Raw genomic sequence first — 13,485 nt, forward strand, 5'->3', positions numbered from 1 at the left:
TATCAAGGCTTCTCGATGATTAAATAGAGTATTAGTCAATTTGGGCATATAATTTATCTTATAATTATCGTAGACTATTCGATAAATAAATAAATAAATTTACTCTTGAACTGTATTCAAAGTCATTCTGAACAAATTAATCGGCTTACGTATAGAAAGTCAAATTAAGAATAAGCTATACTTAATTTGTATATAAAACCTCAAAATCTTTACTGCATCAGATATAAAATCAACACTTTATCTCGAAAGCACTTCTTACATTGATGCTAAACACTAAATTCAGTTGCACTTTTCAAAAACGCCAAGGATATGTATTTCAGTCTTCAGTATGAACTAAATTTTGTTTGACCTTCAGTTTATACGAGGCTTTTACGCATACTAAGACTTGAAGGCTGTTCATTCCATACAGGAAGCCGACAGGATGATCTTATTCAGAATCCGCAGCAGCCTAAAATTTATTAAATTCTGGTTGTCGAGAGTAGTAGGGTTTTATTTGGAGGAGAGAGAGCATCGATTTTGTGTTCGATGTGCGCTTCATGGTCCTCCAGACGAGCTGCGACGGCTTGATTCTTCGAATCCCAGAGAATCAAAGTCGGGACTCCGGTTAGCTTGAATATCGAGTCGACCCGCCATGGATGCTGAGGGTTCCTCCATGTTGGCCTGTCACCGACGTAAGCTCTCAGCAGCGCAACATCCCCGTCCGTTGCTTCGAGCTTCTTGTATATATCAGGTTCAGCTCTTACACAGTCTAAAAACAAAAATAAACAATCTCAAAATTAGAATACTTCACCAATCCCCATTGCATAACCATAGGCTGCCATAGCCGTATTGCGAAAGATTAATAAACAGCAAGGAGAAGTGTACCGGGACACCAACTAAGAGAGGTAGACGGGTCTTTATCGGCCAAGAAAAGGATGAAATTGGCTCTGTTGTTGGGCGAATCCAATTTGAATTTCTCAAAGATGCTGTCAAAGGTTGAAACCGTCGAGTCCACCACTTTCATCGGCATTCTTTTTACTACCAGTGTTTCTTTCTCCTAAAGATTGTGTAATTCAATAACCGGAAATCTTTCTCAACACTCACCATTAGTGTCGTCTCATTAACAAGCATTCAGTAAGAACAAATCCAAGCAGAAAACATACAACCACAACCACAACAATTGTTGACTATAAAGATAACACATTTTGCTCTCCAACCTCCGATAGTATGCCGTTTTAATCTATTCGAACAGCAATAGACCAACGATAGGCTAACTGTAATTTATCTTTAAAGCATTAAACTGTAGTACGGAATACAAACCTCAAACTGTAATTTCAATTGTCGTCTTTGTTGACTCTATTTGAACTTTCCAAAAACTCGAATGATGATAGATTACAAATAGTGCATCTGCAATGACCTAGATCAAGTACTCCATGGTTTATATTTTACTTCTCTTTTCTACTCTACTAATGTAACTCTGTTTCTTTGCTAGATGTTTAAGTAGGAGCGAACAATCGGTTTTTACATCCGGTTCGGCCGGTTTTTCACACATAACCGACTTAACCTACCGACCTATCTAGGTTTTAACCGACCTAACCGAACCCCATGGTTTACCTTTTGGGTCTTAATCAAGCTTGAAGATTGAATTAGTTAAACATTTGCGGAAGATCTAGGAATCAATGTTCTAAGCATCGGAGGCCATCAATCGAGAGAGAATGGAGCTGACTGATCCAGTAATAATCGAAGTTTCATTTAAACAATTGACTTACCTTTACCCTAAAACAGATTATCTATCAGACTTTATTCAAAAGATAAACTATTTCAATATTGTAAAGTAAGCCCTTCAAAGGAAGCAATTGAAATGTAGAGTCTTTGGAAACAAGCGTACACTTTTGCAACATAGAATTAAAAAAACGCCCTCTTTATTACAAGGTAAAAGATTGAAATTTCAAACAAACCTGGAGGGGATGTGAAAAGGAAGATGAGTAATACACGATAAGGAAAAGGGAGGCTGAAAGGGAAGCAACCAGTAGCGGCGGCGACAATCTGAAAGAGTAATCATGTTTTAGTTGTTTAGGCCTTAAGGTTTTCAATACCATGTCTTTCTAAAAATAAAAATCGTCATTTATTTGTTGAAATGTTATAAAATAGGGTAAAGTATATAAATAATCGCCCAACTGTAGAGTGTTACTTTGTTGAGTCATCTGATTATTAAAAGTTATATAATAGTCTTCCAACTATAAGATATTATTTTATTGAGTCCCCCAACTATTAAAAGTTATAAAATGATCAATTCATATGTTCTAAATTCGTCTTTTTTTCGTTAAAAGAATGACAGGCCTCTAAACTGAATGTTAACCTACTGATTAGGAAATGATAAAATATGATCCTAGAACCATTTGAGTTGTAATTTGTCGATAATATTTTATAATATCCTATTTATTAGATCAATATCCAGCACAGGCGATCGTCAATTTTTTTAACAAAAAATGACGAATTTAGAACATATGAACAGTCGGGTGACAATTTATAATGTTTAATAATCTAGGACTAAAAAAAGTAACACCATATGCTTGAGGGTCATATTGTAACTTTTAATAGTCAAGGAACTCAACAAAGTAACATTCTATAATGAGAGACCATTTGTATACTAAACCCTATAAAATAATCATTTTAACTTTATAAAATTATCATTAAATTTAATGAACCGATATAAATAGTTAATTATTTTTTATCAAATTACGAAATGATCATTAAATTTATCTAAATAGTTACAAAATAATCATTAAATTATATAACTTTATGATCATAGAAACATCATGATACTATTCTCTAACAATTCGATAAAATCATTTTATAGCTATTAAAAGATTAATGACCCAAAAGTTTCATTTCAGCATAGTTTAGGACCTATGGTGTACTTCATCCAAGAAGTGCTTACCCGACTCGGATCCTAATTTGGTTGGTTAAACGGGTTGGAAACGAATCTGACCCGGCTAAGCCTAGTTCTCACCTTCTCATTCAATTCCTTTCTCACTTTGATCGGCCTCGAACGCCAAACCTGCTATTGAACTACCCAGGATGCAGGGGAAATGGAGGTCGAGTTCAACAATTCTACGGTATAAAGAATATAATATAACGTTGAAAAAAATGACAAAGAATAGCAAGGGCTAGAAAGCAATTAACCCAAAGAGCTTATGCAGATTAGATCTAAAACAATATGAACAGAATAGAAATTACCCAGAAGCATACCCTATTTCCAGTAGAAATTTAGTTTAATCACGACATGAACAAGCCATACAAGATTAAATCATGAATATAAAACAGAAACGAAATCACACAAGCTTTCACGCCATTAACTGTATCATCTTGATGTCAAAGAATCCATTGAGTAACATACAAACAAAGTTTAAAAGAAGAAGAAGAAGAAGAAGCAAACTTACAATACCAATCAATAGCTTTCTTCTTCCTCTCCTTTCCTCTCTCTTTCTCCGTTATCCAATATGGGCGTATTACGGTTTTTGCCCTTGTTCCTTCTTTCTTGGTAAAATGTGGGCCTGAATTTGAATATTTATTGGACTAAAAAAGCCATTATGGCCCAATACTAATTATTTAGTCTAGTATGACACCGGATTTTATTATTTAAAAAAATACAATATTTGTTACAGTGACTTAGAGTTCATCGTATAGATATGATGAGTTTCAAAACAAATATTTTTTATTGAAATTTATCACTCCGACGCGATAAAATATAGGAAAAATTATATATTATTAAAACTTGTCACTTCAACCTGACGAGTTTAAATAAAAAAATATTATTTAAATAAATTCACCAGGTATGAAGAATTTATCTTATACTATAATATTTATCATAAATTTCAAATTAATTTTAGAGACAGTGTAATGAGTTAATTTTTCAGACCGATTTTACCCTAAAAAGATGACATGAAAATAAAACAAAAGCCCAACGGTTCTAAAGATAAAATGGGCTAATATAAAAACAAACTGAAAATCCACAAAACGACGGCGTCTGTTAACTGAAGCAGGAAATTTCGTGCCTTTTTCATTTTCCAGAGCTCATTTCTCTTCCCTGATCTCATAAGATCCACTCAAAGATATCAGATAATCAGATCAAGCTGTAAAGCAAATTAACAGAAAAAAATGGCTGATTCAAGTTCCTGGTCCACTGCTCTCATCAAGATTTCGCCTTATACTTTCTCCGCCATCGGCATCGCCATTGCCATCGGCGTATCTGTCCTCGGCGCCGCCTGGTACCCTTCTTCTTCTTCTTCTTTATTTGTCCTTTCCCTTTTTCTATAACTCTTAGGTTTAATTTTATGAAATACGTATTAATTTTTTTTTGTATATATTTGTAGGGGAATTTACATAACTGGAAGTAGCTTGATCGGTGCCGCTATTAAAGCTCCTCGTATCACTTCCAAGAATCTCATTAGGTAATTTTTTATCTTTTGGTTTTTTCATTTATTGCGTCATTTGATCTGGAAATGCATCGATTTCTTATTATCCATAAACACTAATTATTAATTTAGTTTGTTCTACAGTTCACAAATACATTAAATTTTGTTACTGGCATTTGAAAATCAGATGTTTGATTGAAACCACTGAGCTTGCATATATTCTAGGCCCTGGATCTATAGGACGTGGATTGGTTGGAAAATCAAATTGGGTTATAAGGCAAAAAGAAGGGCGGGCATTTACTGTCTGTGTCCGTTGGATGAGTTATAAATTAGAGTGGATGGCTTCATGAGACACGAATTGAATCGAAGATACTAAAAATGTCCACACTTTTCAGCTCGACGTTTTCAATTGGATGATTTCTTAAATATGTTTTTATTGGGTTAATTAAACTTTTTTTACTCAATACTGTTCTCACTGCAGCGTAATCTTCTGTGAAGCTGTTGCTATCTATGGTGTTATTGTGGCAATTATTTTACAAACGAAGTTAGAGAGTGTTCCATCATCACAAATATATGCACCAGAAGCTCTTAGAGCTGGATATGCAATCTTTGCTTCTGGAATTATTGTTGGCTTTGCGAACCTTGTTTGCGGGTTAGCCTCCTTATCCTTTTCTACCTCTTAAATATTTTTAAAAAATGGTATCTAAATAAATATTTTGCTTATTTCTGTGTACCTTGTTTTGGGGACAGATTGTGTGTTGGAATAATTGGAAGCAGCTGTGCATTGTCTGATGCTCAAAACTCCTCACTTTTTGTGAAGATTCTTGTGATTGAGATTTTTGGCAGTGCACTTGGACTGTTCGGAGTGATTGTGGGTATAATCATGTCGGCTCAAGCAACATGGCCTGCAAAATCAGTGTAATTTCATGATCTTAGAAGAAAATAGCGATTCGATTATGTGAGAATGCAACCTGTTTCATATGTCAGTTATCCAAAATGAGCTTCACCTTTTTTTTTTTTTTTGTTATCAGTAGTAATGTATGTAGAAACTTGCCCGGAAGTGTCTCCCCCTATTTTTTGTTTGAACACATTTGTCGAATGAGAAATAAAATTTTCTGTGAAAGCCATGGTTTATTATGGTTAAGTAGTGGCACTGGAATTTTGTCAGTTCTTTTATTCATAATTTGTATGCATTTATATGAAAACTTGCTTGGAGATTTGTCTTTCTTTGATTCTGTAATACTGCACATGTGCTAATGAAGTTTGTTCCGTCATCATTTTTCTGGTTCCACCTTGTTGTATGCTCTGTTGATTTCTTTCATTGCCATTCACATTTTGAAGACAGATGCATAATAAATGAGACATAATTTGTCAGTGCATACGGAAAATGTTCCGTTTGTGTAATTTGATGACCATGGTGAACAAAGCAACAAGCAGGTAAGGATTGGGAAGTTTGACTTGCCAAACAAGTTAACTTTATATATCGATTTTTATTTTTCATATTCGTAGAAACAAACAGTGTAAGCCTGCAAGATTGGATCAAATAATTAATGATTAATCGTGAAGAATGGCATGTTCTTCTGTTGAAGATCTCTGAGATCCTCCGGACTTGCTTTCTTTGGATCAAACAGCTCTTGATCGGGGAGAGGCAAGCCTTGCTTAATCTGACCCAGCCACCGTGAGTGCAACACTTGTTTAGAGGTAACAGGGAACGTAGTGGACTGATATTCTTCCAGAGCTGATCGTAAATTTTCCACTCCCCAGTTCTCGAGGCATTTGCCAAGAACTGCTGCATCTACTATCGTCATGTTCGTGCTTCTTAGACCATGAGGAGTTGTTGGGTGAGCAGCATCTCCGATCAACACTACATTGTCCCAATAAATCTTCCTTAGAGGATCACAATCATATATGGCATTTAAGAAAGGGTCTTTTGTCTCCTTCATGACTTTTACGAGCTCCGGAACCCAAGTTTTCTCGGCTTCTTTGATCATCTCATCGATCATTCCTTCACTCACTTTCATGGTAACTGAATTTCTCTGTACACACAGGAAAGAAAAAAAAGATGCAAAAAAGTATCCGACTTCAGATATCCCCGAAACATCATTGATAACATGTAATTGCTGTGTAAGAAGTAGAATGTAAGAGATTTAGAGCAGCAAGAACCTTTATCTCAGGCTCGGGTTGGTTGACATAAATGATCCAATTGAGCCTTTTGTTGAGCAGTTCATAAAGCACAGCATGTGTTCCAGAGCCAAGGTCGAAATACAAGCATTTTCCAAGGTCAGGGTATGCTTTCCAGATGCCTTTAATGGTGTCTGAATCTTCCTTTCCTGAGAAATCAAGAACCCCTCTCCATGCACAGTAACCTGAATACCTGCAATGAACATGATTCATTGTTCGCCTTTTCAACGAAGAAGGTTGCTCTACACATGAATACGATCATAGAATCTCCACTGTTGTCACACACAGACCCATATTCGACTCTTACACCCGAATCTAACTAGCATTCACTATGGACTTAGAACTGAGTAACACCTGTATACATTGAAATACCTCAATTTAAGGTCAGGGAGAAAATGCTGGCGGATTAAAGAGAGACACCCATCTGCTGCAATGAGTAAATCGCCATCTATCTCGACGATATTATCGTTTCGAATAAGTTTAGCCTTAACTTTGACCTGGGATTTGTCATCAGAGATGGTGAAAGAGATAAATTGATGACCCCATAAGAATACATCAGGTGACAATGCATTGTATAGAAGGCCATGGAGATCAGCCCAATGCGCTGCTCTAAAATTGAATTCCTCATCTCTTGTCAGTGTCCAGCTCTCCTTTGTAACACCATCTGTTGCTTGGTTCTGTTTAAGAACCCATTTCCAGAACAAATGAAATGTCAATTATTGACATCCCCAATCATAAAAAAAAGCACACCAAAAGTGTAAATTTCACATGGTACCTGATCGATAGTGAGGGGCAAGGTGGCCTGCTGGAGGAGCTGGGGGTTGCCGAGCCATGAAGTAATGAGCGTTTGAGACAAAGGGTCGAGCCCCAGTCCGGCACCGGTTGGGCTGCCGGTTGGGGGAGCGCCGGTTTTCTCGAGCACAACGACTTCCCATCCTATTGAAGAGAGGGCATGGGCGCATGAGACCCCGGCTATACTCCCTCCTACTATGATTGCTTTAGCTTTCTTCTTCTGATGCTGATCCTCAACCATTTCCAATTTTCCAGAGCTTTCGACCAACGAATTCTGTGGAGAAGGAAAGGTAGATGCTGATGACAATAGAATCTTCTCATTGCAGATGCGGACACGTGACAAAAATATGTAGTACTCCGCTAGTCCGCTTGGAGCATCCTGAGAGGTGAGATGGGCCTCCAATCATCATGCTCACAAATATATATATATATATATATACAAATAAGTATACTGTATATAAAATGTACTATCTTTTTCATTTAAATACGTTAAGTATTATTTAACAAATAAGTATTTAAAATATATTATTTTTATTTAAGTATTTAAAGTATTTTTTGCTCAAAATAAATACAGAAAGTTATTTTTTTTTGTCAAAGTAGATACATATAATATTTTTTTGATTAAAACAGATACCTGAAGTATTAAAAAATTTTCATCTAAGTACTTAAAGTATCTTTAAATAATGTCACATGTTAATTTTTTTAGAACTTAGATGAAAAAGTTCGAATAATTTAAGTACCCATTTTGACATAAAATATTTTAGGTACTTATTTTGACTAAAAAGATAACTTTAGGTATTTATTTTGACAAAAAATATTTTATTTACTTAAGTGAAAAATAGAGTATATTTTACGTACTTATTTGTGAAATAAGCCTTTATATATAGAGAACGAATAATTATTATTTTTGAACTTTTTGTAATTTAGGATAAAATAAAAAATGTTATCATTCAATTTTTATCTCACTCTTATTTTAATCACTAAAGTTTATAAAATTTATATTTACTCTTATTTTGGTCTTTCTGACCTTAAGTTATGATTACAAATTTTTCTCTTAAAAATTATGAAACGACCTCAACTTTATTTTCTTGTGAAAGAATCCTTAATTTTGAATTCCATTCGATTTCTTAATGACGAAGGACCCTCTTCTAAATTTTAACGGTGGGAAAGGTGAAGAAGAAGGAAAGAAAAACATCGAAATGGTGTGTCGTCTGGTGCTAATGAGGAGGAAGAGCGTTAATGGAAACAAGATTCCAGCTTTACGTATCCATGTATGGGATTCAAATAGAGGTCCATTATCGGAATAGCAACCATTATACAACGGTAAACGTGTCCTTCACAACTATTATTTCAAAATTGCAATACCTACAATGACCGCAATACACCTGTTATTATCACAGTCGCGATAAACGCAACCGGAACGGCAATTTAAATCTGAGCGATGTCACTCCAAAAGATATCAGAAGATACACAAATTAGAATTGTAAACTTCGAAATGGCCTTGAAAGCACAGATTCCACAAATGATGCATGCAATGCCTTCAAGTACTCTCTTCAAATATATAAGAATAAAAAACCATATCAACATCCTTGAATTGTTAACAGTTCTTTCTCAAATATATGGATGAGGTTTTCTTCATACAGACACACTGTGCTCAACAGTTCTTATCCAGAGAAAATTTCATTTGAGCAGTGGGATCTATCTTGTTTTAGAGAAAATTTCATAAAGGTAAAGTAGGGCTGAAAAAAACAAATCATAGTTTATCTCATGAATGCATGGCAACATCTTTTGTCATCAAAAGGAACCCCAAAGTACAAGAATTTATAAAACTCGATAACACAATGACCGGCAACTACCGAGAACCTGTTCTAGCTTTGAACTGTTATTTTTTCACTGGAGATTGAGTGATGAACTTGGAGAGAACAAAGCAGTCAGGAGGGTCAATGTTTTTGTAATAGTTATTGACCGTCTCGGTGATTTCGAACCCGAATTTCTTGTAGAAGTTGACGGCATCATCGTTGTTTGTCTGAACATGCAAGTAAATTTCTTGTATGTTTTGCTTCGAACAGAGATCGATAACATGGTTCAATAGCCTTGTGCCTGCATAAATGCAGATTTTAAGCAAACTTTCATACAAACGAGAAACATGAAGGTGCAAGGTTCTTAAATAACTACGCTTTTCTATTCGGACTCGGGGGGAACAAAATTTCAGTGACAGGTTACTTGCATTTCACTCTTTGATTCTTCAATGTTAACCTCATCAGAGAATGCTCTCAGCCATCAGGTTCGAATATTCTTTCGTGATAGTTGGGTAATACTTGGACCGAATTAATAACCAATAATCATGAATCAAGAATTGATAACCAATAATCATGAATCAAGGTTATTAATTCCTTGCAAGACCTATGCCAGGAACAATAATACTGTCTACTTACCAATGCCTACCCCACGATATGGAGCTAAAACACCCAATGTCATGATGTACACACGGACGGCCCTACTTTCCTTCTTCTCCAGCCGGCAAGCAATCGATCCAACACATATGTCACTGTAATATGCTGAATTAGAAAGAAAAAAGAGTCATTGTTAAAATAAACATGACAACATTGGATAGTATTGCTCATGGTTTAAGCATTCATCAAATTTCAGCCATGACATATATATATATATATATATAATGCTATGTGTACGTTATCCCTACAAAATTGGTTTTCAGAAACCATCAAATAGCAATACAAGGTCATTATCGATGCACCGTGATAAAACCAACAGATCAACATGATCCATACAACATATCGCAGATGTTCTCTGCACATTTATAAGATGATAAAGACAAGACCGAGCACGACTTAAGTATTAAAGAAAACTTAAAAAGAATATAGTTATCACAACAGATGGAAATGATATGGTAATTCTTCTTCAAAAAGGAACAGGTTAACACTGCCACAAACCAGCTACCTAGTACTAGAAACAGGCAAAGCAGGATTACAGGATTAAGAGAAGTTAACATTCCATAACATTCCACAAACCAAGACTGCCAATTTCGTCACTTAATAACCACTTTTCAATCATACGTATATCGCATATCTATCGTATACAAAACAAACTGACCGAGTAAATCTGACATTTTTCCAATGCAAAGAGAAAACCAACAGATCAACAAAAGATCCCCATAATATGACAAAAAACACATATGAAGCGGGGAAACAGCGACCATAAATCACCCAATAGATGGAATACAATAATAAACATTAAAGAGAAACCCAGATTGTAAAGAAAGACCTAAACAACATGTCATAAACAAAGAGAACTGAGCATTGATTTTTTAACCAAAATAAGGAAAACCCAGAAAAGAATGGAGAAAAAAAGGGAGCAGACCAAGCTTGGTGAAATCGCCAGAAGCGAGAGCATCCGCGTAGTACTTGTCGTTATAACGAACGGGGAAGAGAACAGTGTTGAGCTTCTTCAGCTGCATCACGTTCTTGTCCCTCACTCCATCTAATGATATTGAAACTTCCCGGCCACCACCCATTTTCTTCTTCACAAATTAAAACAAAAAGAACTTCACCGGTGGAAGAAAATAGAAGTTTTTTTTTTTGCTGCGACAATAGAGGGAATGGTATGGTCAAAACTGGAATCCTCTTGTATGTACGACGATGGTGGGCTTTTATAGCAAGACAAAAACGGGAGGGGGATTGCTTTCCTTCGAAGAAATTTTGGGTTTTCTTCATGCTCTATAATTCTTGTTTGTTTGTTTGTTTCCCACGACTTTACATGGTTTTGTTTTCTTTATCATTGCGCATAGATTTGAAATTTGATTCCAAACACACGATCATAGAATGAGAATTTGGATTTTTTTGCCCTAATCGGGAAAATAGTTTTATTATTTAGTCCAATGGGATATATTGATTACTGAATTTTATTCTTACATTACTCTGATCTCTTTTCACATCGACATGATGAGTTTTAATATAAAATATTTTTTATTTAAATTTTATATTTTTATATAATAAAAATTTAATTAAAAAATATATTTTATTCAAACTCATCACATCAAAATAACGAATTTTCATACATCGTAACATTTATCATAGATCTCAAATTAATTTTCAAGATATCCTAATGGGTTAAGTTTTTAATCTGAATGGCCTATTGGACCAATTTTGCCTGAGAATTTATGGGTTACAACATTTAATATTTACTGGTCAAATTTAATAAATGTCTATAATAGTTCGAAATTGACATGTTTGTCTATAAACTTCTCAAATCCTATATTATTTAAATACAATTTTTTTCAAATATTTAAATATAATCTTATAAATATACACCACTAAATAATTATTGATAAATTTAATATTTGTTTATTGTGGTTATTTTTCAACTTGTACAAATATGTATCTTTAATTTAAATCATAAACATTTATTCTTTTTAAACAAAATTTTTATATAATATATATATATTTTTTATTATTGTCTCGTAGATAGATACACTTATATGATACGCTTTCAAAGCTACAATTTTATTTTTATAAGAAGAAAAATAATTTCTAGGGTAAAATATATAGATGGCCCTAATTATAAAATATTATTTTATTAAATCCATAAATTATTAAAAGTTATAATTGAGTCGCTCTATCACGTCCTCAACTAATAATATTTATTTATTTTATTTTTTTAAAGATTAATTTTCATCTCTTTTTATACGTAAATAAAAAGTAAATAATTATTTTAAAATTAATGATTTTCATTCACTAAAACTACAAATGAATCGAATTTATTCAATACTTTCTCCACAAGTACCTACTAAAGTACCTACAAATCAGTGTCCCCTCACGTGATATGTTCCTCCTACTCATCATCCCATGGATTGTCTCATGAAAGCAGATTAATATACGGTGTTACCGAATATATTAAAAGATATTTAATAAATTTAGTTTAGCGTTATCGGAAATGTTGAGTAATAATAATATAGTAGATCTAAGTCATGAAGAAATATTAAAAAATTTGGCAACCAGCAAACTTAACTTGTCGGTTTGTGTCGATCCAAATTAAAAATGTATCGATCCATATCAATATAACATGTAAAAATATGATAAAACCGGTCACGAAAAGACAATACTGGTAAAGCCCTATCGGATATATTGAATATGTCGATACTTTAATATAATGATCGACAGTTTGTGAATTTAAAAGAGAAGCAATTTTAACGCCTATAAAGTGTCAATACTTTATAAAAATGTATCGATCCACAACGATATAACAAGTAAAAATATGACAAAACCGGTAAAGCGCTACCGGATATATTTAAAGTGTCGGTACTTTAATATAAGTATCGACACTTTGTGAATTTAAAAGAGAAACAGTTTTAGAACCTATAAAGTGTCGATACTTTATAAAAATGTATCGATCCACAACGATATAACGGTAAAAATATGATAAAATCGGTATCAAAATGATAAAACCGATAAAGCGCTATTGAATATATTGAAAGTGTCAATACTTTAATAAGTACTTGTAATAAATTATCGATACTTTCAAAGAAATATGTAATTATCCTTTCGAAAGTATCAACATCTGACATAAAAGTATCAACACTTTGGTAGTTGTATCGATTAAATATAAATAACATATCCGATGAAAATATAAAGGCCATAGCTAAATATCCTCTAAAAATAGATAGAACGGACGAGTTTTTAAAATCGAAGAGTAATGATATAATATTACCGGTCAAAATTTTAACTGATCACTTATTTAACCGATCACGTCGTTTTTTAACCGTCGCACAACATAACTTCATCATCCCCTGCATTTTTTCCTATTCTAATTAACGTCTTTTGTATTTTACTTAATACAATACACATGGATATATTATATTAAGTGAATAATCCTAATTTGCTGGTTCGAATCCGGTAGGTAGGGTATTTTTCAAATTTTCTGTCAACTTTTTTCTCTGAAATTGTTTGTCTTTCCTCTTTCCCTTGTTTCAATAGTGACCATTATCGCTTGGAGGTTTGATTCTATGATTTGTACAAGCAACTGAGCAAGCAAGCTTTGAATTTCCGACACTTCAAACAGCTTTAACTGTAGACTTTTAGCAATTTTCTTCCCCGGGAGG

General features: G+C 33.9%; 4 protein-coding genes across 6 annotated transcripts; 1 reads left to right on the plus strand and 3 right to left on the minus strand.

The window, feature by feature from the left end:
* Positions 1 to 298: 298 nt before the first annotated feature.
* LOC120124150 (thioredoxin-like protein Clot) lies at positions 299 to 3,503 on the minus strand. 3 transcript variants are annotated; one of them, XM_039142883.1, is made up of 4 exons: positions 2,993 to 3,015; positions 1,938 to 2,025; positions 865 to 1,036; positions 300 to 748 (listed from the first exon to the last, which is right to left on the minus strand). In XM_039142883.1, the coding sequence occupies exons 1-4, from the start codon at positions 2,998 to 3,000 to the stop codon at positions 459 to 461; spliced, it is 558 nt and encodes a 185-aa protein (XP_038998814.1). In that variant the 5' UTR covers positions 3,001 to 3,015; the 3' UTR covers positions 300 to 458. The 3 variants fall into 3 exon arrangements, with proteins under 3 accessions (XP_038998813.1, XP_038998814.1, XP_038998815.1); XM_039142882.1 differs by lacking the exon at positions 2,993 to 3,015 and having other exon boundaries at positions 299 to 748; positions 1,938 to 2,093; XM_039142884.1 differs by lacking the exons at positions 1,938 to 2,025; positions 2,993 to 3,015 and adding an exon at positions 3,423 to 3,503 and having other exon boundaries at positions 311 to 748.
* A 568-nt stretch (positions 3,504 to 4,071) lies between these two features.
* LOC120124173 (V-type proton ATPase subunit c''1) lies at positions 4,072 to 5,538 on the plus strand. The gene is made up of 4 exons (XM_039142898.1): positions 4,072 to 4,250; positions 4,356 to 4,433; positions 4,879 to 5,049; positions 5,148 to 5,538. Exons 1-4 carry the CDS (start codon positions 4,141 to 4,143, stop codon positions 5,317 to 5,319), a joined length of 531 nt encoding a protein of 176 aa, XP_038998829.1. The 5' UTR covers positions 4,072 to 4,140; the 3' UTR covers positions 5,320 to 5,538.
* Positions 5,539 to 5,855: 317 nt separating this feature from the next.
* LOC120124154 (aurachin C monooxygenase/isomerase-like) lies at positions 5,856 to 7,666 on the minus strand. Its single transcript, XM_039142886.1, has 4 exons — positions 7,354 to 7,666; positions 6,951 to 7,255; positions 6,561 to 6,771; positions 5,856 to 6,433 (listed from the first exon to the last, which is right to left on the minus strand). The coding sequence occupies exons 1-4, from the start codon at positions 7,609 to 7,611 to the stop codon at positions 5,945 to 5,947; spliced, it is 1,263 nt and encodes a 420-aa protein (XP_038998817.1). The 5' UTR covers positions 7,612 to 7,666; the 3' UTR covers positions 5,856 to 5,944.
* Positions 7,667 to 9,087: 1,421 nt separating this feature from the next.
* LOC120124126 (N-alpha-acetyltransferase 50-like) lies at positions 9,088 to 11,013 on the minus strand. The gene is made up of 3 exons (XM_039142863.1): positions 10,749 to 11,013; positions 9,806 to 9,928; positions 9,088 to 9,470 (listed from the first exon to the last, which is right to left on the minus strand). Exons 1-3 carry the CDS (start codon positions 10,900 to 10,902, stop codon positions 9,253 to 9,255), a joined length of 495 nt encoding a protein of 164 aa, XP_038998794.1. The 5' UTR covers positions 10,903 to 11,013; the 3' UTR covers positions 9,088 to 9,252.
* Between the last annotated feature and the right edge of the window lie 2,472 nt (positions 11,014 to 13,485).

Source organism: Hibiscus syriacus, unplaced genomic scaffold (assembly GCF_006381635.1).
Source record: "Hibiscus syriacus cultivar Baekdansim isolate YM2019G1 unplaced genomic scaffold, ASM638163v2 tig00110415_pilon, whole genome shotgun sequence".
Lineage (NCBI taxonomy): Eukaryota > Viridiplantae > Streptophyta > Magnoliopsida > Malvales > Malvaceae > Hibiscus > Hibiscus syriacus.